This window comes from Nanorana parkeri, unplaced genomic scaffold, assembly GCF_000935625.1.
Source record: "Nanorana parkeri isolate BGI_ZX_2015 unplaced genomic scaffold, ASM93562v1 scaffold550, whole genome shotgun sequence".
In the NCBI taxonomy this organism is placed as follows: Eukaryota; Metazoa; Chordata; class Amphibia; order Anura; family Dicroglossidae; genus Nanorana; species Nanorana parkeri.
The window spans coordinates 254,923-281,185 of record NW_017306818.1 but is presented as its reverse complement, the minus strand read 5'-3'; the positions used below and the strand labels follow the sequence as shown (position 1 = coordinate 281,185).

At 41.0% G+C, this 26,263-nt stretch overlaps 1 protein-coding gene across 1 annotated transcript in view; it reads right to left on the bottom strand.

Moving 5' to 3' along the window:
* Positions 1-26,263, bottom strand: part of LOC108791427 (histidine--tRNA ligase, cytoplasmic-like) — a 123,238-nt gene that overhangs the window by 554 nt on the left and 96,421 nt on the right. The window contains exons 6-9 of the mRNA XM_018561914.1: positions 19,972-20,099; positions 17,076-17,315; positions 14,411-14,527; positions 4,346-4,492 (exon numbers count right to left, since the gene is read on the bottom strand). Coding sequence (XP_018417416.1) covers positions 4,346-4,492; positions 14,411-14,527; positions 17,076-17,315; positions 19,972-20,099 — 632 coding nt within the window. The remainder of the gene's footprint in view (positions 1-4,345; positions 4,493-14,410; positions 14,528-17,075; positions 17,316-19,971; positions 20,100-26,263) is intronic.

Sequence of the window (26,263 nt, the reverse complement as noted above, 5' to 3'; positions counted from 1 at the left end):
ATAATATATATATTAGTGGGGTTCACTTTTAAAGTGAATTTTAACTTTTCTTAGTGAATAAGGTAAAACACAGTGAAAAATAATTTTGCAAAGAATACCCAATGATGTGCAAAGGTAATAAAAATAGGATTTTTGGTTGCACGATTGGATGTATGAAGTCAGCACAAAGTATTCCTCTATGAGGTGTATTTAATAAAGAGTTCACAGAGCCAATGGTTCTGTGAAACTGACATTTACATTTGTTCTGTGCAAATAAGGCAAAATCGAATGTTTTCTTGTGCCGAATGAGAGTGATTGTCTGAGAATACATCATTATGGGCACAAAATGGAGCCCAGGAGCAGAGGATATAAACACATTTTCTATGCTCACAATATCACCAGTGAAAAGACCAGGTATGAGCATTTACGGTCCCCTAAAAAGGGAACATGGTAGGGCTGTCACAAGGATAATATTGACACAATAAAGGCAGCACAGTAGCTTAAAACTGAACTCCAAGGTGATCTACTTCTGCTCAATCACTATTCAGTTACAGACTGGGTATGAGGAGATGACCTATCTTTCAAGTTTAGCTGCAGCAGATAAAGTAATCAGCCTAGATGAGCTGGCTGGGAGGGCACTGTGTAAATCTGAGGGCTGGATGGACAGAAATGCAAACTCCTGATAAACATCTTCCAAATATACAGTATGTTTCAACTGTGTATTTAGCAATTCACCTGGAGTTCAGCTTTAATGTTGAAATGGTCTAAACATAACTAGGCAAAATAGATGTAAATAAAGCACCTGGACCAGATGGCCTACATCCATACATCCTCAAAGAGCTGAGCTCAGTCCTTCAAAACCATTGTTTCTCATTTTAAAGGCTATTTAAAGTAAATCATTCCTAAGAGAATTGTGCAGCAGTCTTTACTGACCTTCTCACGAAGGTACTAATTGTCTATTACACTGACACTTGGCATCAGAACTTTCTGAGACACTGACCTGTAACAAGTGTGCAGATCAGGAAAGTCAGATTAAAGTCAGAATTCTTCATCTTTTTCCAGGTTAGTGATACAAAGTATTGACAGAATAGGGTGGCATGACAACCAAGTAACTAGCATTACCATAATGAGACATAACAATAACAACCTCCACTTGTCTCTCAGTTAGGTTTAATATAAATTCTGATCCCACAAATAAGGAAGTGACTACTTACCTCTCTTGTTGCCTGAGGTGCCAAATGCTGCACCATTCAAGACAAATCACCAGCTGAAGTTTCCAGAAGTGTCAATCTCATGTGCCCCCCTCAGTGGTTCCTGCTGCTGACCCAACATTCCTACAGGTCACATTATTGTCGAAGGGGGATGCTGGGTGGAACCATTGTGTGCCAAAGACGGACCAGGAGATTGACACTTCTGGAATTGGTGGTTTCTGAAGAAATCAGCTAAATATTTTGCTTTTTTTGGAAGGTCATTTATGTAAATATTCAGTTTATTATTTACAAGGGCAGTATTTATTGCCACTTTTAGTTTGGCGACAGGGTCACTTTAATGGCTGGCTTGGTACCAAAGGATTGGCCTGAACCAAACAGTTACCTATACATGAGCATATGATAGAAAATAACATCATAGGTGATAGCCAGCAAGAATTTATGAAAGAAAAGTGTTGCCAAGCACATCTATTTTCTTTTTGTGGAAGTAAGTAGAATGTCAGACAGATAAGGTGGCTGTGGATGTAAGATAACAGGATTCTGATAAAGCATTTGACACAGTTCCTCCCAGAGGGTTAATATGTAAACTAAGATCTACTGGTAACCATACCATTCCTAGGGGTTGAAATGTAGTCAAAGTAAAGGACATAAGAGGTCTTTCAATGTTTTTTTTTTAAAACAGAACTCCAGCCAAAAACAACAATATAACAATGAATTGCCAATTAATTCATAAAATAACAAAACCAGCTTTTCCTGAAATATTTATCTTCAATAAGAGATTTCCCCACAGTACTTGTTCTGGTGCCACATGTCCTCAGTCTGAAAGCCATCATTGTTCAACATATTCCTCTCAGCCCTGGTAATCCTGGACCTGCTTCACCCAGTGACTAGACAGTGAAATGAGAAGCAGCACAGTGATGATCTCATCTCTATCACGCTGCTCTCTACACCTATCAGGATGCACCTTGTCATAACATGAACTGATTGGTGTCTTCTACCGCTTCTTCATCTCATACTCCAGCCCTGCTGTAAAGTGAATGCAGGAGGCTGCTACCGGGGCAAACTCTGGTGTTACACTGCTTGCATTTAAAAATGAATTGCGTCATGTTTGCCCAGAGTTCAGCTGTAGATAAAATGAACTAAAGCCAAAACTATTTAGAGAAGGGAATGGTTACAACAACTGTTAGATGTTTACAGATGCCTAAATCCTCGCCTGGTTAATCTGAAATTTTACAATGGTCGCCAGAACAATGATATTGTTTCTCCCGAAAAAAATGTCTAAGATGGTAGGAAGTCCATAGCACTGGATGGCTGGAATATAATATTTGAGATTACATTTCATGTATTATCCCACTATATGTATAGAAGACATAGCACTGCAGCCTGCAAGTGTGCATTTGTTTGTTAATACTTGGTAATGAAACGCCCTTTAACTGTTGGAGCAAATATTCAACAACTATTTAATGCCATAAAAGGTGCTTTATGGTTTACTTGAGAGAAATAAGCTTCAGTATCTTGCTAGTCGGCCCCGCCGGCTGTCAAAATACCTGAACAATCTGATTGGATGCAGGCATTGTTCAGGTATTTTGAGAGCCAGCGGGGCTGACTAGCAAGATACTGACGCTTGGCCCAGTGGGAGATTCCTCCATCCACACAGTTTAGCGTAGATGGAGGAATCTGTTGCACTTTTTCCATCTGACCATAGAAAATCTGCAGATAACACTGGTCAACACACTTTTTCTGGCATAAGGTATTCCAACATTTTTAAGTTAATTTTGGGGTGCTGATTCCAAATCTGGCATCAGTTTTTGAGATATCAAATATTGAATTTTCAATAAAAACAGCAAATTTATGCTCATATACGAATAGCTATACAGGCATACATACAAGAATAAGATAAGATAAGATACTCTTCTTTCATTTTTACAGAGTGTCCTACTGGGATTGAACCATATATATTTCTGTTGTGAAGTAACACACATTTCAAACTCCTTTTACTACTGTCAATAAAAAGTCTCCATTAACTTGAATTATATACGGGCAGTCCCATATTGAGAAGAAGCCCTTCAACATCATTACAATAAACAAGTTGACCATCTGAATGGAAGTACTTTCGCAGTGCTGCTTCTCTGTTACGATAAAAAGAGACACTAGTGCCAGGTCCTTTCTCTTGCAGCCTGGAAGCCAACAATTCAGCAGACTGCTTTGGCAAATACAAATCTCTTACAAGATCATTCAATTCAGGCTGACTAATCAGATACATTTTATCACAATCTGCATCAGATGGTGTATATTCGATCTGAGCATCATCATCATCATCTGTAGAAGCAGGTAAACTAAGGGATTCAACATCAATCTCTGGTAGCTCGGTAAACAGTTACAGGCACGGGTATTTCCTCACAGTGCTCAACTGGTCGTCTGTCAGATGGGATATCTGGGCATTGTAAGTGTTGTTTGTTTTTCTTATTGAAACCTTTTACATTGACAAGGCAGAAGTAGCAGTTATGCAAATGGTTTGTAGATTCTCTCCAAACCATTGGCACACCAAACTTCATCTTAGCATTCTTTCCTTTAGACCATGATCGCAAAGTTTCAACACAGGTTTTACACACTTTGTGAGGAGCCCAATTTTTGTCTTGGTCTCCAAGTCGTACTTTAAAGTAGGCAAGATAAACCTTCTTGACAAAGGTATTGATGTTGCGCCTTTGATCCTGCAAAGTGAAGCTGCCACAGATGTAGCAGAAGATATATGGGTCATTACTGCATTTCCTTCTTTCGGATGTTGTAGCCATTGTTAGATCACGCCCCGCAGAAGGAAAATATTAAATGAATGTGGATATCTACATAAAATTATATTATAAACACACTATCCTAAAAATACAACACCATATTTTAACACTAAAGCAGTCACTGACTCGCAACAACTTGCAATCAAGTGACAAAGAGTTAATTTCGGGTAAAATCAATGAAAATGGGGTATGCCGATAGCATAAAAATGAGATGTGATGGAGCAAATCTGAGATCGGATTTGGAATCAGCACCCTGAAATTAGTCTAAAACAGCTGCAAAAGTCCAGGCCAGAATTTGTTTTTGTTTTTTTGTTGACCAGTGTAATCTATAGATATATGGCCAGCTATAGAGACAAAGCAGGTGTTTACCTCCTCACGTGTTGCTACATCTCTTAGCTTGACCACGCCATTATTAATCTCCTGCTCCCCAATAATGGCCACCAAGGGTATCCCTGCACTCTCACAATAGTGCAGCTGGGTAAGTAATTTAGGATTCTTCTTGTACAGCATTTCTGCCTGTGTGGAAAAAGGAAAAGACCAATCAATTGCTTATTTAAAGACTATGTTCTCAAAACCTTATACAGAGTGTAGTGTGCATGTTCAGAAAAATGCTTTTATAAACCATATCCCAATACTAATGACTGAATATAACCTCTAGGTTCGTTTATGTAGTGCTTAGCTGTTTATAGAGTCCTCTGTCTGCACCGGACGCCTGCTTTCTAGTTGCTAACTTGTCATCAGTGCAGTAAATTTCAGTTCTATACACTATTCAGAAAAACTACACATATGGACAACTGCCAAGACAAGAAGAGTCATAGTTAGTGGGTGGTGACTGCCAAAACAGAAGAGGTCACGGGGGGAAGATGGCCAAGACAGGAGAAGCTATGAGTTGTGAAAGATCAGTGAATCCCAGACATTGCCATGGATGCCATATTTAAAGAACTTTACTCAACACTGCGTGTATCACAGACCAGCAAATGTGTGGCCATTCATTACAGGGTAATTTGTTTGGATGTGTGCAGGTTATGTTTATTTTGTTTATGAATGTGGTATGTTCCTAAGTATCAAGACAATGAAATTATTACCATATCAAAGAGGTCAGAGGTCACTTCCTGGTCCTAACGGGCATTAGTGATGCAATATGCCCAAGCGTTGCATCCTGGGAATATTACGTCAGCACAGCATTGCTGGGAAATTTCATCTGTAATCTTGCTTGATCTCAGGGAAAGGCATTTTTCTCCCCTGAGACGATGTGCATGGTCACATGTCTTAGTCACATGTGCCAGGAAGTAAAGGGAGATAGATTGTTCTGACCTTGGTAAAAATGGCCACTGTGAGAAGAATGGGGAGGAAAAGAAATATAAGGTATGTAAAGAATAAAAATTCTGCAATTATCTAGAAGTATCTGTTTGTAGATTGTCATTACTAAATATTTCTAAAAGGTGTGTTTGTTGTCATTTCAATGATATGCGTAAAGTTCCTCTTTAAGTGCTGTGACAGTTTGGCAATTATTCAGTTATGCAACGCTTTGCCCAAATAATTTTTAATCGGACAGATAGACCAAACTTTTTTTTTAACTTTTTGGAAATTGGACACCAAGGTGATCTAATTTTTTGCCAAATTTTTTGGAAATGAAGAAGCATGCTTTGCTAAGTGGGTAAAACACAGAGCTTGGCATACAGCACATCAGGTCATTCACAGAGTGATCAGGAGATGAAGGGGTTAATGTACTGGACACATACAGTGGAAAGATGGAGATGAAGGGGTTAATGCGCAGATGTGCAGGATAAAAGAGATGACGGGTTAATATACAGGTCACAATTAGAGACAGAATGGAGCATAGATGTGTAAGGCTGGGCACACACCTTACAACCATCGCAAGACTTTTGTCTTGCGATGGTTGTAAGGTACTTAAAAAAACGTACGATCTGCCTATGTTGCATAGGCAGATCGTACTTGCGATGATCGCAAGCCACGCCCCCTGAGGGGCGGGCTTCCGATGACCGCAATGCCGAACGGGCAGTGTGCGCTTGCGCACACCGGCCCGTACGGCTGTTATCGTACGGACATGCCACAAACCCGCCGAACATCGTACGATGCTCGGCGGGTTTTCGAACATGTCCGTAAGTTTAAAGTCGTGCGACCTTACAGTAGTAGAGGTCGCACGGCTTCCACACACCTTACGATCATCGTACGATCGCGGGATTTCCCGCGATTATCGTACGATAATCGTAAGGTGTGTGGGGACCCTAAGAGAGAATGGGGAGTGAAAGAATTAACAAAAGATCCCACAGTCAGTGAAAATGAATGAATGGATCAGCCGCTGCTTCTAACCCATTCATTCATTATCTGTTCACGATTACTACTATTTCCTCTCCTTCCTCCAATGTAAACAGTAGTATGTGATCACTGTGATTGGTGATACTCTGTCTCTGTGTACTGAGGTATTTGATGACGGCTTGGCACACAGCAATTAGCAGGCACATAGACAGTCACAAGGCTATTTTGAAAGCGACAGGGCCAGATAAACATAGGCGACAGGGCCAGATTAACGTAGGCGCAGGTGGAGCTGCCGCTCCAGGTTCGGCCCTGCAAATAGGCCCGGCTGACCCTGAAGGCCTCGGTATCCAGGTCAGTGACCGGCCGCAATCAGGCAGCGACGGCCCTCTATTCAGGCATATTATATTTCAAACTTTTTATTAGTTTGTCAGTACATAAACAATACATATAACATAAAACAATATATTGAGCTAATGTAGTTTCCGCCCTAGCAGGACATTATTCGTATAGCCACTCTAAAATCATACATTCAACATACGGTAGTATAGTCCCCACTAAGACATATCTACTACATCTCCTTACTTAAATCTAACTCTAAAAAATAACATAACAAACACCGGAAAACACATAAAGAGAGAGAAAAAAAAAAAAGGACGACAGTGAACCTACAAAAGAGAGAAAGAAATAAAAAAAAGTTTAAAGTTTGGTCAGGATGGGGTGGGGCCCAAAAACCACTCCGTTTCCCTCATATTGTTATGCAGCCTTCATATTCCAGCCAGGAACCCCAAGTTGCCTCAAACTGCGTCATTTTATCCAGGAGAATACTCGCCAATTTTTCGTGCATCATGATCCAGGACAGCTTGATCTTTACTTGCCTCAAAGACACCCTGGGTGTTTTCCAGGCTTTGGCAATTGTAATGTTAGCTGCCAGGAACATGAAAGTTATCAATCATGTACAATATCCGGGAACTCTGGGAAGGGTATCATTAAGAAGAGCATATGCGGGGTCTCTAGGAACTCTCACTCCTGTGACCCAAAATATCAGGTTGAACACCCTGCCCCAGAATGTGCGCATACGAGGACATGACCACCATACATGGCACATAGTGCCCCCAAGCTCACACCCCCGGAAGCATAGAGGAGATGATCCCGGATACATGAGAGCAGTTCTGGAGGGCACCAGGTTCCACCTGGAAAAAACTTTAAAATTGGCTTCCAACAGTGATACATTAACCAGGCCCCGAGTCGTCACCCTTGAACGACACTTCCATATTTCCTCTGGTACTACCATATTCAAATCTTGTTCCCAAGCCAGCATATATAGCTGCTTAGGGGAGACTCCAACATTATGGAGTACAACAGGGAGATGGCCCCTCTCTGATCACTAGACTGAAGGCACCATCGTTCATATAGACTGAAATCGCCTCCAGAGTCACTTTGTGCTAATATAGTACCTAAAAAGTGAGTAATTTGATAATAACGAAACAACTCCGATGTTGGCATACCTAGGTACTCCCTGCAGTATTCCAAAGTCAGTGGTCTCCCTCTTTTAAGGTACTGACCTATTCTATATAGTCATTTGTCCCGCCACCATTGAAATGATTTAAGATGGATACCAGGTGCAAATGCAGGGTTCTGATATAAAGGGGCAAGGGGAGTATGGGCTGAGCTAATATTTCCCTGAGTTTTTACCCGATCCCAGAGAGCCAGGGAATTAGAGAGGGTAGGGGCCATAATGGGTGGACGCAGTCTAGGAGGCAGCCATTTCAATAGATCTAAAAGGCATATTTTTAGCTGCTTCCGACTCCATGTACTTCCCCGGTACTTCCCCTCTGCAATCCGGTCCGGTACTTCCCCTCTGCAATATATGACCGATAGTTGTGCTATACGAGCAGCCCGATAATAGTGGTGAATATTTGGGACCCCCAGCCCTCCAGACTCTCTGGTACTGTAAAGCGTAGTTCTGGGTAGACGATGACCCTTACCCCCCCATATAAATTTCACCAAACTGGATTGAAAGGTAGCTAATTCTGATCTAGGGACAGGAATAGGGAGGGCCCTAAAAAGATATAACAGACGAGGAAGAAGGGTCATTTTAATAGCATTTATTTTCCCTAGCCAGGATAGTTTATATAAAGACCACCTCTCCAAGTCCCCCTGTAATTTCCTGAAAATAGGCGGAAAATTCGCTTGGTTCACATTACAAGGTCCGGCGGGCCGGATTCGGCCCGCGGGCCTTGTGTTTGCCACCCCTGGTATAGGAGATCAAAAGAGGGGGTAAGGTTTATCCCCAAATAGGGTAGCGTAGTTGATGACCATAAAAAGGCAAATGCCCCTTCTAACGTATTCACTAACTCAGGGGGCAGATTTATGTTCAGGGCTAAAGATTTAGTTACGTTTATATAGAGCCCCGACACTTTCGCAAACCTATCGAGGGTAGTCATTACATTAGGAAGAGTAATCAATGGATGAGTGAGAAACAGCAATAAGTCATCTGCAAAGAGGGAACATTTATGCTCCCTTGAGCCGCAATTTACCCATTTGATATCCAAATTCTCTCGTATCGATATAGCCAGGCATACGAATAATAGAGGGGAAAGTGGGCATCCTTGTCTAGTACCTTTATGGACCGCAATTGGGTCTGATTTAAATCCCTGCATTTTAATAACAGCTGAAGGAATGGAGTATAAGTTCCGGAGCATACGGATAAACTGAGTACCGAACCCCCATTCCTCCAGAAGCGTAAAGAGGTATGTCCAAGATATTGAGTCAAAGGCCTTCTGCAAGTCAACTGCCAACAGAAGGCCAGTGGCCCCTTTGGTTTTTCCCCACCCCGACTTAACAAAGATATTATATCAATTGCCCTGCGAATTTGATCTGGCCCCTGCCTCCCCCTAATGAACCCCACTTGGTCTTTGTATATATAAGTGGACAGAAAATAATTTATTCTGTTTGCCATGATTTTTGTGAGCAGTTTACGATCGTTAATAATTAAAGATATAGGTCTATAATTAGCTATTTCTCCGGGATCTTTATTGGGTTTACGTATTAGGCTTAAAAACACCTCGTTCATATGAGGGCTCAAGGGCTCACCCTTACCAACAGCTAGGAAGAGAGATTCAAGATGGGGGAGCAGTATCTCTTCAAATTTCTTATAATAACTGGCTGAAAACCCATCTGGTCCAGGGGCAGAAGATGCCTTTGCCAGTTTAATAGCCAGTTTAATTTCAGATTGAGAAATTGGCTCTTCCAATGAAGCTACATGTTCCAGGTCTAAGTTGGGAAGAGCCAAAGACATCAAAAATTGCTGTATTGACGACCTACATGGCTCATGTGTATTGGCATACATTCGGGCATAGAAAGATTCAAATTCTTGAATAACCACTTTGGGGTTCTGCAAGTATACTCCTGTCGCACATCTTATTTTAGGGATCGAGTAGTTACGAGGTTTGGGTGATAATTTAACAGCTAGAAGATGACCAATTTTGTCCCCATGAGAATAAAATCTGTGTTGAGACCAACGTAGACTCCGCTCTGCCACCGTTGTAAGGGCTAAATTTAATGACAAACGAGTCTGATCGATACGATCTCGTAGAGCTTTCATTGGGTTTTGTTTGTGTACTTGGGTCAATGTCGACAGCTCCCCCTCTAATTTGGATATATGTGATGTCCGTTGGCGTTTCTTACGCGTAGCAATGGAGATAAGATGCCCTCTTAGAGTGGCCTTATGTGCCTCCCAGTTGGTGATGGGCGAGGAGACTGAGGCAGTATTAATACGAAAGTATTCAATCAGCGCAGTCTGAACCTCCTCCACCACCACACGGTCGCTAAGGAGTGAGTCATTAAGTCTCCAATGACCCAATCCTCGGGCGGGTTGGGCCAAGGAAGAAGTCATTACCACTAAGGCATGATCCGACCAAGAAACCTCTCTAATTTTTACTGATCTGATACCAGCCAGCATCCGAGGGAGCACAAAGATATGGTCAATACGAGCATAGGTAGAGTGGGCATGAGAAAAATGTGTATAATCTCTCGTTTCCCCCTCTTTTCTTTCCCTCTCCCCTCTCCCTCTCCTTTCCGTCCCTCGACCCTGCTCCTATAAGACCCCATAATTGCGGGGATTGGTCCCAGTATTGGGGGACTAATCGAGCGGAGATCTATGCAACAAGTTAAGGTTGAATGTGGTGGTAGGGAAGGGACCCTGGTGACGAATAGGTAACTATCTAGGTGCGAGGAAAGCATATTTTTAGGGAAAGGGGATGCGGTACAAGGTCTAGGGGAGGTAGTAATCACTAAGCACTTTGAGTTGGAGAGTGAATTGTTGGCTATTGAACAAAATCTGTTTATAGATGTGCTCAGTTTCCTATCCTAGGGGAGATAGGAAGGGGCAAATTAAGGGTTATTTATAGCTACCTAATTAGGTTACAAGGAATCAATCATTTATTTAGGTATGGTTGAGGGTGCCGCAAAGTTTAAATCAATAGCCATCATTTGCTGCTGAAGTATAGTTTTGGATATTAGACATTTAGGGGATGGACACAGCCCTGGATTATTTATTGATAAATTAAATAAAAAAATAAATTATTCATTTAGCACACATTCATCTAAAATTATTAAGGAATTTAAGGAGTTTTTCCATCAGCAAATCAGGGGTGTACCCTGTTTCCCCGAAAATAAGACCTACCCCGAAAATAAGACCTAGTACTATTTTTGGGAATTGCTAAAATATAAGACCTACCCTGAAAATAGAGCCGCGGGAGAGGCAGGAGAGAACCAGCGGTGCCAACGAAGTCAGCTCTAGAGGAGGCGAGGCGGCACCGGAGGGAGCAGAGCCGCATAAGCTAATGCCTCCTCTACAGCGCCGGCTCCTGTCCGAAGTGATACCAAATGCACTCTGCCTGTGAGGAATCGATAGTGAAAGCGCACTTCGCTCATTCTGGCCAGCGATTTGGTTAGCAAATTGCTCTTGGAAAGGTACGGCACCCCTGATTGCCCTGATCACCATATTTTTGTACATGAATACATGTAGACTGTTGTACATGAATAAGTGTGGATTGTTGTACATTAAAAAAAATCAGACCTACCCGAAAATAAGACCTAGTGTGTTTTTTTGAGCCCAAAAAAATATAAGACAGTGTCTTATTTTCGGGGAAACACGGTAATTGTCCTCCGGACTCGGGGGGTGGGGGTGTAACGTTTCACAGCAGCTAGACACTCTGATGGGTTTACAAATGTAGATTTCATATTATAAGGGATTTAGGGAAATATCGGCTGTTTATTTACTTATCTTTTTGTCTGTGTATTATATACTTGGTTTATGTTATATAGCCGTGGTGAGGTCAGGCTGCCGATGGGAGCCGTTCGCCCTCACTTGACCCGATCATGGGGAGCTCCCCCCGTTCGTGTCAAGTGTGCTACCCGTATTGGGTGGCTTCTAATTTGTGTTCGGATAGGGTACCTAAGGGCCCTAGGTGTTGTTTTTTGTGTTGTGATTTATGTGTTTTTTTGGATTTTTGGGTGACGGTTGCTACGGCAACTTACTTTTCTTTAGCTTTTTATATTTTATGTCTGACTATGAACCTGTTCTTATTACGGTCGGGGAGGGGGTGGTGTCCCAATTGCCTTGAGCTTCACTCCCAAAGGAGTTTAGGGGGAATGAGGACCTGGCTTATTTATCGACTATGGTCCGAGAGCCAGTATCTATCGGGGGACTGGACCGACTTCGCACAATTATGCAGAGGTGTTGTCCTTTTGTGGATCTGATATTTGTATAGTGACGCATAATGCTAAGGGTCTTAACTCACCCGTAAAAAGACGGGTAGCTTTTAATCATTATCCTTCCCAAAAGATAGATGTGCTCTTTTTACAGGAAACGCATTTTCCTAACAGTTATAATCCTCCCTTTATACATAAGCATTATACACAGCATTATTTCACCAATGCGGCAGATAAGTCTAAAGGGGTGGCTATATTGTTTGCTAAGCATATATCTTTTCGGCTACAATTAGAACTCAAAGACCCTGGAGGACGTTATTTATTGCTGAAGGGTACTATTGGGGATCAGTTTCTCCTGCCAGAGAGCCACACTGGCCACCTTAGAGCCGACGCTGGCCACCTTAGAGCCTAAACAGGCTACTGAGAGCCTGCACAGTCCCCCCTGAAACCCTGCACAGCCCTCCCGAGACCCTGGAGACATCAGGCCGTGAACCCGGAGCAACACAGAGTATGTAGCTCCATAATATTCTGCACTGCTGTATAAAGTATGGCTAGGATTAGTAGTCCTCTATAGCTGATGGTATTATTCTGCAGTGCTTAACAATGTATTGCTGGGATTTGAAGTGCTCTATAGCTGGTGCCATTCTGCATTGCTTTATAATTATTGCTGGGATTTGTAGTCCTTGATAGTTGATGGTATTCTGCATTGCTGTGTAATGCTTCACTGGGATTTGCAGTCCTCTATAGTTGGCAGTATTCTGCCTTGCTGCGTAATTTGTTGCTGGGATTTGTGTTCCTATATAGTTGGTAGTATTATCCTGAATTGCTGTATAATATATTACTGGGATTTGTAGTCCTCTATAGTTGGTGGTATTCTGCATTCTTGTATAATGTATTACTGGAATTTGTAGTCTCTCTTCAACTTGGAGTCAGTGGCAGATATACCATGCTTACAGCTGCAGCCAGGCCCTGGTGCTCCACCACAGACTTCAAGCTGTAGAGAGACTACAAATCACAGCCCAGTTTAATCACAGTTTAAAAGTAAATATATAGGAACAAACTAAGCTTCCTCTCATTAACCCTTTCGCATTTTTTGCACACAAATTATAATCCACATTTTAGGCCTGAAAATTAAACACCCAAAACATTATTCTTGAAGGCAAAGACCCTGTAGAATAAAATGGTGGCAGTTGCAAATTTTTACTTTGCATGATGTTAGCGCAACTCTTTTTTTAACCCAAAAATTTTGTAACAAATGTACTTAAGTTAGTTTTAGTGCCCAAATACACAAGATGATACCATTTTGTTTTGTAAAATATAAAGGAGGAGGTTACAAAGAGTAAAAAACATAAAAAATATGGTAACCGAAATTGTCCACAGTCAATGCTTTAAAAGCCCATACAAGTCATCAGTTTAGAGAAATCTGTGAAAGTTGGCCGTAGAATTATAGGTCTCACTCTGGCGTGTTCGGCGACACTCAACGTGTGCTTGCATTAATGTGTACGCGCTTGCCGGGGCCTTTATTTATTTATTTTACATTTATTTTATTCAATACAATTTTTTTAAAACGTTTTTCTATTTTTTTTCTTTATTTAATTGCTATCACATAGGGGGCTTTCAAGTCAAAGCACACACAATGGGCTTTCAAGTCACAGCACAGTGATAGCACATTGGAGGGGACAGGTACAAGGCCAAAAGACCCCTAGTGTCACCTTTCCACTCTAAAAAAGCTATTGGACTGTACCAGACCCTGGAAGCGATCTGGCGGCAGTTGAACTGCCATAATCACTTCAATTGTAAAGCCGACAGTAGGCTTTACAAATGTAAACAGAGTCCCTGGCGGCTTTGTTTAAAGGGGTCTGTTGCCACTGACGTATAACAGGCCCCTCTAAACAAAGCCGCAGCGGCAGTGAAAGGGTTAACCCTTTGTTAGGACAGGCAGTGTAGGCTTTTTAAGCAAGTGACAAGCACTGAAAAATATAAGTAACTATTTATAAATATTTTCTAAGTTATACAATGTGAATGGGAACATGTGCCAAATGTAAGGTAGGTGTTATCAGGATAAAAAACTTTAAATCTGTCTACTTGCATACAATAAATAACCTTCACCTACCAAGTGTTTTGTTGTGTTCACCTATCTCACAAAGACTGCTAGCATTTATTGTCTTTATTTAATTTAGGCCAGGCATAGAAGTCTCAAGGTAAATAAGTTACTATAACAACTGAGGTCAGAATATAAAGTGTTTACTTGTTGGCCATTATCAGTGCATTGTATGTTTTCCACATTCAGAACAGGCATGGTTCTAAGCCCAGAGCAGTCTAAACAATAAAAACACGATTGCTTAGTGACCTGAAAAGAATGCAGCCTTGTATTTCTATACAGATATTTTTTTTATTTGCTTCATAAAGACAGAAGTTCACTGTAAGGAATGTACTTACTTTAATCCCAGAATTCCACAGCATAGAAAGAAGTTTCATCCTCTCTTCAAGGTACATTGGTTGGGCTGTTGCTACCAGTACTTGGGTTTCAGTAGTCCTGATTTTCTCTATTGACTCCTAAAGATAGGGTAGAAAGTACATTACTGGCACAGAGATTTGCAAGTGTGGCATAGCTTCCACTCAATTCCACTCACCCCAGCTTCCACTCCATATCTTAACCTAACCTCTTCTTTCGATCTAACACAATGGACACACACTCCTACTCACTCTAATGGTAACATACTAGATCTGATTTTCTCTCATCTATGCACTCCTTGCAACCTCTCCAACACCCCCTTTCCCCTCCTTGTCAGTTTCACACTCACCCTATCCCCAACCCTAATTCCCTCCTACACGGCACACTGTCACCCGGAGAAACCTTCGCCACCTCGACCCTGCTCTTCTCTACTCTGCTACTGACAACCTCTATGACAAAATCTCACCCCCTGTCCTGCCCTGACCTGGCTACTTCTGTCTACAACAGCTCGCTCTCATCCTCTCTAGACACTTTGGCTCCCCTCACTACACACAGAAACAAAAGAAACCAGACATCTAAAAAGACATAGACGCTCTTGAACGACTGTGGCAGAAAACTAGGCTTCTGCAAGACTTCACCCTCTATAAAGCTGCCCTCCTAAAATATAAGTCATTCCTCCGTGCTGCCAAACAGACTTATTTTGTCACTCTAATTAACACACTCTCATCCACGTCAACTCTTTTCTACTTTTCTTCCCCTATTAATGTACCAGACCCACCATCACACTTGTTACTTTCCTCTTTTGATCCTGTCACCATAGAGGAGGTTACAAAGATTCTCTCCGACACCCACCTCACCCCATGCCCCCTGTTCCCTCACCACTACTTCGGTCACCCTCTTGCTCTATCCTACACTCTTTTACTCACATTGTCAATCTCTCACTCTCTACTGGCAACTTTCCCTCCCCACTAATGCATGCACTGGTCACCCCAATAAACCCTCACTGGACCCTACCAACCTAAACAATCTCAGACCAATCTCCTTTCGCCCCCTACACTTCACTGAAACCGCCCTCCTGAAACTCACTAATAACTTCTAACAGCTAAAAACAATGGCCAATACTCCTTACTCTTGCTATTAGACCTTTCTGCTACTTTTGACACTGTTGAGCACCTGCTCCTCCTCAAAAAACTCCACTCGCTTGGCCTACAAGACTCTGCTCTCTCATGGCTCTCCTCCTACCTATCTAAGCTCTCCTTTAGTGTCACCTACATATCTAACTTCTTCCTTCCTCTTCCTCTTTCTGTAGGGGTCCCCCAAGGCTCTGTCCTTGGACCCCTTTTTTTCTCTATCTACACCTTCTCCCTTGGTCAGTTAATAACCTCACATGGCTTCCAATACCATCTGTATGCCGATGACACTCAAATATATCTTTCTACTCCACAACTCACCCCCTCAGTGTCCTTGCGTCTCACTAATCTACTAACTGACATATCGGTCTGGATGTCACAACACTTCTTAAAACTCAACCTTTCAAAATCTGAGCTCATGATATTTCCTCCTGCCCGTGCACCTTCCACAACGTTTCCCTTGAGATTGATAACACAACTATCCAACCCTCCCTCCATGCCAAGGTCCTAGGTGTCATCTTTGACTCAAACCTCACCTTTCTTCAACACATCCAATCACTATCCAAATCCTGCCACCTTCACCGTAACATCTCCAAAATACGCCCCTTCCTCACCAATGAAACCGCAAAATTACTTATTAATTCACTTGTTATCTCTCGTCTTGACTATTGCAACTCACTCCTCATTGGCCTACCTCTACACAGGCTATCCCCCTTCAGTCTATCATGAATGCTGCTGCTAGACTCATCCACCTAACCAACCACCTCAGTGTCTGCAACCCCCCTTTCCCAATCCCTACACTGGCTTCCAATAGCCCAAAGGATAAAATTCAAAATATTAACAACCACTTACAAAGCCATCCAGAACTCTGCCCCCCGGCAGACATCGTCTCAAAGTATCACCCTAACTGTCCCCTCTGCTCTTCCAAAGACCTCCTGCTTTCCAGCTCCCTCGTCATCTCCTCCCGTGCTTGCCTCCAGGACTTCTCTAGTCTCTCCCATCCACTGGAACTCTTTACCCCAACCTTTCCGACAATCTCCCACTCTAACTGGCTTTAGGCGATCCCTTAAGACTCATCTCTTCAGGGAAGCTTATACCACCTCAACCTAACCACTCAACCATCATGTTCTCAAACAATTCATCCCCACACAGCTACCTCCTCGTGTATCACTTCCCCCTCCCTTTTTGATTGTAAGCCCTCAAGGGCAGGGCCCTCCTTACCATCTTGTCTTGAATTGTATTGTGATTGTAATGTCTTCCTTATATTGTAAAGCGCTGCACAAACTGTTGGCGCTTTATAAATCCTATATAATATTATTATTATTATTAATAGCTATAGGGAAACAGCATACATGCTGTAGGGTGTTAGAAAGCATTACAGATTAAAGAAGATTTCATCATTTAATTATTTCATTATGTTACACATATATATACATGTCATCTAATTGCATCATGGGAAGCGAGTACAAAAATGAACTGGCATGAGATACAATATTTTTCCTATAGTTTGATTTCATACCTCAGCTTTTTTCTCTGCTATGGAAAAGATCCTCTCTATGCCAATGCTGATTCCCACACAGGGTACTTTTCTGCCTTTAGCATCAAACATGCCCACCAGTTCATCATAACGACCCCCAGCTGCCACGCTGCCAATGCCAAGGTCTTGATTCTGTGATGTCTTATCGCTGAGCAGCACAGCTTCGTATATTACTCCAGTGTAATAATCTAACCCACGAGCCAAACTGAGATCTAAAACAATCTAAGGAAAAAAACATTGGGAGAAATATTGGGGAAAAAGTAGTGAACTAAAGATGTTAATAATAGAAAACGATTGCTATAACAGGAAAGTACACAGTAGGTGAAATTATAAAAATGGAGGCCATTAGTATAATGTCTATCTGGTTTAATATTTAATTTTGAAACTTCAAAAAAAGAACAATCCAGAATTATTCACCAATATCTTCCTACAGAGAATGTGCTAAGGGGTTAGGGACACCATAAGGCATGAGTGTCAAACATGCAGCACCTTCCCTGTGGCCCGTACTTTCAGCAGGCAGATAAAACATTCAGCAAGCTGCAGAGAAGCTGCCTGCCTCGCATCTGTAAATATTGTTAAAAACCCCAAACTGTGCAACTGCTATAACAAGCAAGTAGAGAAACTAAATGGCTGAATAAATACTTATTTATGTGACTTTAAAATAGGTTTTAAAGGAATCATCCAGTTTTATTCATCCATATCTTCTCATGGAGAATCTGCTATAGGCTTAGTGACACCATAAGGCATGAGTGTCAAACATGCAGCTTTCCTTATGGTCCCCTAAGGCAGTATGGAGAGGTGAGTAACTTTGATCGATCAAAATAATTTTGATCGATCAAAGAAATTAACGATTAATCGACGGCACACCAGACAATATCTCACGGCACACTAGTGTGCCGCGGCACAGTGGTTGAAAAACGCTGCCCTAAGGATCTCCTGGCCTTCACTTTCAGCAAGCAGATAAAACCTTCAGTGAGCTGGAGGGAGGGTGGCCGCTGCTGTATACAGGTGGTGGCAGGAGCTGGCTGCAGTGTACTACCCGCCCTCCATCAACTGCTATGCCCACCTAACACTTATCAATATAGAATGAGGCAGGCTGCTGCAAGTGATGCACAAGTGGTGGGCAGGAATGCACAGTAGTTCCTTCCATGGCCTCTGCTTCCCTACACTTTGTACAGCCACCTTGGAACCATTACAATCTGGCTCCTGCTATCAGTTTTTCTGAAGTCTGGCTTTCCAGAAGAAGCGCAGGCAGAAATGTTAACCCTTGCAGTGGTGCTAACCTGCACTGCAAGGGTTAACTGCTCATTTTTGCCTAGGGTCAAACATTTTAGGTAAAAAAGGTGCTGCATAGTGCATTTAGGTAAAAAAGATGCTGCACCGAAAACTTTTAAGTAAAGAAGGTGCAGCAGGTCAGCAGATGTGGGCTAAAGAAGGTGCTGCACAGTAAATTTAAGTATGGAGGGTGCTGCACAATAAAGTTTAGGCAAAGAAGGTGCTGCATAGCAAAGTTTAGGTAAAGTGGGTGCTGCACAGTAAATTTTAGGTAAAGAAGATGCTGCACAGTAAATTTTAGGTAAGGATGGTGCTGCGCAGTAAATTATAGGCAAAGAAGGTGTTGCACAGTAAAGTTCATGTAAAGTGGGTGCCGCACAGAAAATTTTAGATAAAGAAGGTGTTGCACAGTAAATTCTAGGTAAATATGGTGCAGCGCAGAAAATTTTAGGTAAAGAAGGTGCTGCATAGTAAATGTTATCTAAAGAAGGTGCTGCATGGTAAATTTTCAGTAAGCAGGGTGCCGCAAAGAACAATTTAGGTAAAGAAGAAGCACAGTAAATTTGAGGTAAAGAAGGTGATGCATAGTAAATTTTAGGTAAGGAGGGTACTGCACAGTAAAGTTTAGGTAAAGTGGGTGCTGCACAGTAAGTTTTAGGTCAAGAAGGTGCTGTACAGTAAATTTTAGTTAAACAAGGTGCTGCACAGTAAAGTTTAGGTAAAGTGGGTGCTGCATAGTAAATTTTAGCTAAATAAGGTGCTGCACAGTAAATTTTAGGTAAAGAATGTTCTGCACAGAAAATATTAGATAAAGAAGGTGCTGCACAGTAAATTTTCGGTAAGGAGGGTGCAGCACAGAACATTTTAGGTAAACAAGGTGCTGCACAATAAATGTTAGGTAAAAAGGGTGATGTACAGTAAATTTTAGGTAAAACAGATGCAGCACAGTAAATTTGAGCTAATAAAGGTACTGCACTGAACACGCTATAATTTCACTCTTAAAAAGGACTGACACTTTTAGTTTTTTAAAGGAAGCTTTAGAAATGAGAAATGCACAAAGCCCTTTTCATTAGTGCTGTCAGTGGACTGAAACTCCCTGTTTCATCTTATTATGCTACTCAATGACCATTGATTACTAATAATACCTGGCCTTTCTCAATTTCTTAGGCTAGGGTGAATGCCACAATAGGGATGGCAACATAAATAATGGTTTTCTGTTTTAAGCAAAACCATGATATTAGTTTTCTCCAACAAAGCTTAAAAACACGGACTGCTAGGAGCATTGTGGATCTGCAGAGAATTTAATGTTTTCCATTAAACACATGGTGTCACAAAACATCAGCAGGTACAATCATTATGTTGATCTGCTAAGCAGGAAACTGTTTATGTAATGAAACAAGGTTTTTAATACATTAACACACATGGATAAGATAATGTATATTAAGATGATCTCTATCACATGTAAATGCATTTTTTTTTGCTGAAAAAAGGACAACAGTTCCTTTTTTACTTAGGTCTGCAAGTAATGTATTTTATTTTGTTTGTATGTTTTCTACATAAAACATTTGTGTATCTTCAAATTCAAAGTACCTTGGGTACACACCTTGTTTGTTACGCCAAAGATTTTTAGGTATCGGTGCAGCAATTTCAAGTCATTCAAAGCCTCCATAGCCAGCTTGTTCTGAGATACCCGAGTATCTTCACTTAACTTCTCTATCAGGGACAGATCACCTGAAGGTAGAAACATGTAATGGTCATAAAAATAACTCAGCTAAAACAATTACTGTATTATTAAATGTTACACACTGGTGGAAATAAAGCTACCCACATACATTGCACTCCCAGAACAATATTATTGGCAGGACATGACAGATGTTCCTTTCAGCAGAGGAAAGAATATTGGTCTGTGTTGTCCACAGCAGCCACATATACTAGTTTCAGTTTCAAACTAGCAGGGGAAAATGACAGCTGGGATTTGACTGGCTGCTGTGGACAATACAGTCAACTTTTCTTGCAAAGGATAACAGTACTTTTAGTATATCATAGGTTTCTGCATGTCCTATAATTTCCTATAACAGTGCTGCCTGGAGATTTTCACCGTGTGGTCCACCTGACACTGTGCAGCTGAAATCAGCAGAAAGCACTACCAAGACACTGTGCTGTGAATGCACCAGTACAACAACATGGTGGATTTCTGGTGCCTGGCAGGCAATACAGTAAAGAGCTCCATATAACACTGTTGTAGGTAAATTTATGAGATCGGCAAAAGACTTCTGGAGTGAAGATTGAGAAGGGTGGATAGGTGCACTAAGAGTGCAATTTTTCTCTAAAGTAGTCCTGAACTCAAAAAAGTGAAGATTTATCATTTTATATGGAACATGTACCTTTTGTCTGGAATCACTTCTGAAAAACAGAATCGCACTGATCTGAGGGTGGCTAGACACTCCTTTGCATACAGCCTCATAGCTGTATATCTGTAGTGAGATCTAAGGCACGGCTGCCTGTTATTGCTGAGCCTCTGATCTTACTCCAGAAGATCTGGAGGGAGATTTGATGATGTCATTTCTTTAATGCTCACTGCTCTCCTTGGAGGTTCTGACATGAGGATGCAAAGCCTTGCCTCTAGTAAGACAGCCACCTCCACGCAGACACACAGTGCAAAACAAGGCATTATAAGTCAGTAATGGGGAAAGATCAGCTGCAGGTAGACCAAAGGCAATACTGGTGACTAGCTCTTTGCCCTCTGTTTTGAACACAGCTTCCAGAGGAAAGTTCCTCTTTAAATACTTTTATAAATGAAACCCACAATCATTTTGGTCTATCCATTTGCTTTTGCTCACAGCACTTTTACACCATCCTTCATTGCTGGCAGTGTCTACAATCTGCAGGACATAACAACAGCAACTTTTTTTCTATAATTTTTTATCAAAGGCATGTCATGATCGTAAACATGAAGTTCAGAAGCTACTCTTCTGAATTTATTTTTAAAAGATTTATTGTTTTTATTGAAACAAGAGAGAAGAATATGGATACTGTTATAGTTTGACATAGTCTGTGAAAAGAATTTCCCAGTCATCTTTTTGGAAGAAACTTTCATGAAAGGTCCATGAAAAATCCAACCAATGCTACAGCTCATGCTGACAGCCATTTAAAATGCTACCCAATGCCCCCTGACATAGGAGGGATTTAGGCTGTCAATGGACAATTTACCCTATGAATGACAATATACAGGTGAAACTCGAATAATTAGAATATCGTGCAAAAGTAATGGCATTAATTGCTGCAAAAGGGGCCCAAACCAAGTACTGAGTACATATGCATGCTTGTACTTTTAAGAGGTCCGATATTGTTCTATGTACAATCCTTGTTTTATTGATTGCATGTAATATTCTCATTTTCTGAGATTGTGGATTTGGGGTTCTTGGGGTTTTCATGAGCTGTAAGCCATAATCCTCACAACTATGACAAATCACGGCTTGAATTATCTTGCTTTGCATGTAATGAGTCTATCTCATATATTAGTTTCACCTTTTAAGTTGCATTAGTGAAATAAATGAACTTTGCACGATATTCTAATTATTCGAGTTTCACCTGTATTGTATAACCTTATCAACACAGTCCTTTTGGTGGGAAGCCCTTCTGCATAAACCTAACCCAACCATTTTTTGCATGTAACAAACTTCAATTACTAAAAAATGACTACTTTTTAGCTAAAAAGCTGTAAAAAAAATCCTGCTCTTAACTTTGACAAAGTGAAAAATAAAAGGACACAATCAAAATCTGGTGGAAATCATACACTACACTGCTGGACTTGGACAAGAGACTTCTCAGTTCTTCCCTGATCATCCAGACCATGACTCCTTTTTGCTTTTCCATCCCCTTCCTTTTTCTCGGTCTTCTTTTTCTCTTTTTTCCAGGTCTAACCTAGTCCCCCTTTCCCTCCCACCATTTATCCCAATCCCTTTACTAGCCTCCATTTCTGCTATACCCTTACTATACTCTTGACCTCTTTTACAAATATGTACACATTCCACTAATTTAATATGCACTAACCTAGTCAGCTAACCAGAAAATTGCTATAAACAACTGCACTATGAATTACCAAACTATAGGCTACTGATGTGGGAGTCCCAATGACTAATGCCAGCTGTACTGAACAAACTGCGAGTCAAGATCATTAACAAATGCTTTTAATAATGTCTTTTCTATGACATGCTCTGTACTTTGTAATGAACAAATACCTTAATAAAATCTTAGTAAACAAAACAAGAAGCTCTTATGGGGTCACTTAGCCCGATAGTGGATAGTGGAGTTTCCATTATTATTATAGAGGATTTATATAGCGCCAATAGTTTGCACAGCGCTTTACAATATAAGGAAGATATTACAATCACAATACAATTCAAGACAAGATGGTAAAGAAGGGCCCTGCCCGTGAAGGGAGGGGCAGGTGATACATGAGGAGGTATCTGTGCGGGGATGATTGTTTGAGAAAGTGATTGTACAGTGGTTAGGTTGAGGTGGGATAGGCTTCCCTGAAGAGATGATTCTTAAGGGATCGCCTAAAGGCAGTCAGTGTGGGAGATAGACGGACAGGTTGGGGTGGAGAGTTCCATAGGATGGGGGAGACTCTAGTGAAGTCCTGGAGGCAAGCATGGGAGGAGTTGAAGGAGTTGGAAAATATGTAGAATTCAGCCCAGAGTGAGGGTTCAGTTCATAGCATTATGGGAGATTTCCTTGCCAAGTTAAGTCATCACCATAAAACCTCTTGAAGGCGAAATAACATTTCTATATAAGTAACAGATGTTACTCTATAAGCTTGCCTTTTCTTTGCACTTTCTTATCAGGGCAGACATAAAAAGTAAGAAAGAGCTCTATAAACTTAAAGCAGTAAGTCTGAAGCCAGAACACAAGGGCAACTCAATCATACACCTAATCAGCTTGTATATAATAAAGTTGTTTAGCTGGAAAGCAGTCACAAATCATGCACAGTGGACTGTGCGAAGGCACAAGAAAAATAAACTTATGTCACTATCTCAATTTATTGCTTCCGCAGAAAGGTTGTATCCAGTTAAATGTCAGGGCAAGAAAAGGAAATGATGATAAGTTATGTAGCCAGGATAAGACAATTGCAATAGAAGCAAAAATGTAATTCAGTTGAAATAATGCGGAAAGCAATTTATGCTGCCGTAATACCCAACATGGCTAGAGTTTAGGAGGAGGATACTTGCAAGAAATATGTTCATGGTAGAGGTTAATGCATTTTTCTCTATGCTTTATTTTATGTAATGCTGAACATTTAAATAATCTATAAAGATTGTTAAGGTATGACAGGAATCTCTTGTAGCAATGCTAAATAAATACTAATTATATGCTAGGTAGAGAGCATTTATTCATGCTTGTAAACTTGGGAAATGGCTTATATATGATCATCTATTGGCCTGTGAGCTGTTACTATCTCTATAGATAAACTGCACTGTGCTCTCCCAGCTGTAAGGATAGCAAATTCTATATACTCCCTGCTATAGAAAGAAAAGAAAAACTATGTTAAAGGGTATATATTGTATGTTTTAGTAAATACATATTTTAAGTTGTAATTATAACATTTCTGGAAATAAATATTTTGTGTTACTTTCACATTTTTGCTTGCTTGCTATAGACATGTAGAAATATATCACTGTTTCAAGCCTATGTGAAGATCCCCAACCTCTGTGTGCGACCAAAGAGAGCCCAACCAAGCTCTATGAACTCAGTAGGAAAGCAGGATTGCACACCGATGATTTCAGATCACATCCATGAACTTGGACATACAACTCTGCAACCCCCACCTAGAAATGTCCCTCTCTAACATTTTACTCAATATGGGTTTTGATCATAGAGATAGAGATACTGGGGAAACATCAGAGAGGAGTGGTCCTAGGTGGGGCTGCAATGTGCTATGCCCGGGTTCAATAAAGCTGGATAGGCTCTCATACCATTGGTGTGTCACTTCCTGCTTTTCCTACTAATTTACTTGCTTGCTGTTCCATTTTTTGATTATTGTTTTTTAAATACTGTTTTATATTTCATATTTTCCCTCTAGTAATTTTCTTTATATCAGTAATTACTAATGAATAATAGCAATCCTTGTTAGAGGATAGTTGAGATAAGCTTAGCGTCATCTGTTTATCATGGGGTCAGATCTATATTGCAATGACAGGGAGGATCAGTAAACCTCACTGGTAGCGCTGATAATCACCAATCAGGGCCTGCATATGCAATGAGTTAATATTATGCACAAAAGGTAATCATTTAAAATATGAACACTCATTAATAAAAACATTCACATTAGAGGAAACATGTACTGAGAGAAATATGGACGCTGCCTCTGATGGCCCTCTTCTTAAATCCTAGTTGCCTGGTTTACTCTAGCTTTACAGTACTACCTTGCATGCAGATCAGAAAACTCAGAGTGAAGTCAGAACTTGTCCTGGGTCAGTGATTCAGAAAGCAACTGGATCTCCATGACAGCATGAATAGCATTTTCTGAAAGGCAATATGTCTTCAGTAGATCAAACAAATGCACTGCACTAATCAATAATACTTGAATAATATAGTGCTAAATATCAAATAGATCACATATAACTAGGGCTGTTACTGATTAAAATGTTCTTGTTCGTACGAACATCAACGTCACCGGACTCCTCCCCCTTCCCTTCGTTAGCCGACGGAGCCACTTGGGGAAGGGAGAGGAGTCCAGTGACGTCGATGTCCGTGACGTCACCGGATCTCCGACGAAACACCCGGAAGCCGGCGGAGAGGCGAGTACCGATCAAAAGAGTTTTGATCGATCAAAAAAATTTACGATAAATCGAGGAATTCATCATTAATTTCCGCATCCCTACATATAACCAATATAATTAATAAATATTATAGTATGTCAAGCCTTCAAAAAGGGTATTGTCAACAAAAAAGAAAAAAACTTCTTACAACAAAAATATCCCAGTACACCCTACTATTATCATTTACCAAAGATTCATAAAGATAGTCATAATCCTCCTGGACGACCTATCATCGCAAGTACCAATAGCTTAACTAGTGGTCTCTCCAAATATATTGACCATTTCTTACAACCGATAGTCCTCTCATTACCATCCTACATCAAAGATTCCAGTCATCTTATCAACATCCTGTCCACGTACACATATAGTTGGGTATCTCTAGATGTAAGTTCTCTATACACCTCCATTCCCCATAAAGTGGGCCTCAATGCCCTACAGTTTTTTCTAGGCCAATCATCGATCAACTTCAACCAGGTCCAGTTCCTTCTTGACTGTACAGAATTTACGCTAACGCATAATTATTTTTCCTTTTTGGGCAAATTCTACCTCCAAACTCAAGGAACTGCCATGGGGGCTAACTATGCGCCAAGCTACGCCAATCTAACGATGGGACACTGGGAAGCTCTGCATATCTGGGCCAACAACCCCCACGCCAACAAACTCATCTTTTATGGCAGATATATCGATGATATTGTAATAATCTGGGATGGCCCACCTGAGAGTGTAGCTGACTTCGTGTCACACTGCAACGACAACAAATTTGGCCTGTCATTTACCCATGAAGTCAGCAACACGAGACTCGTTTTTCTCGATTTAGAGCTCCATTCGATAGGACAAAACATCGTCACAAGCAACCACATCAAACCCACCGGGGGGAATTCATACCTGCATTATAATAGTTGCCACCACCCCCGTTGGAAGGATAACATCCCGAAGAGTCAGTTCTGTCGGTTAAGAAGGAACTGTACACAAAATAGCGACTACACCACTTCTAGTCAACTGCTTTTCAAAAAATTCAGAGATAAGGAGTATCCGGAAGAACTCATCACCAATGCATACTCAAAATATCTGGAT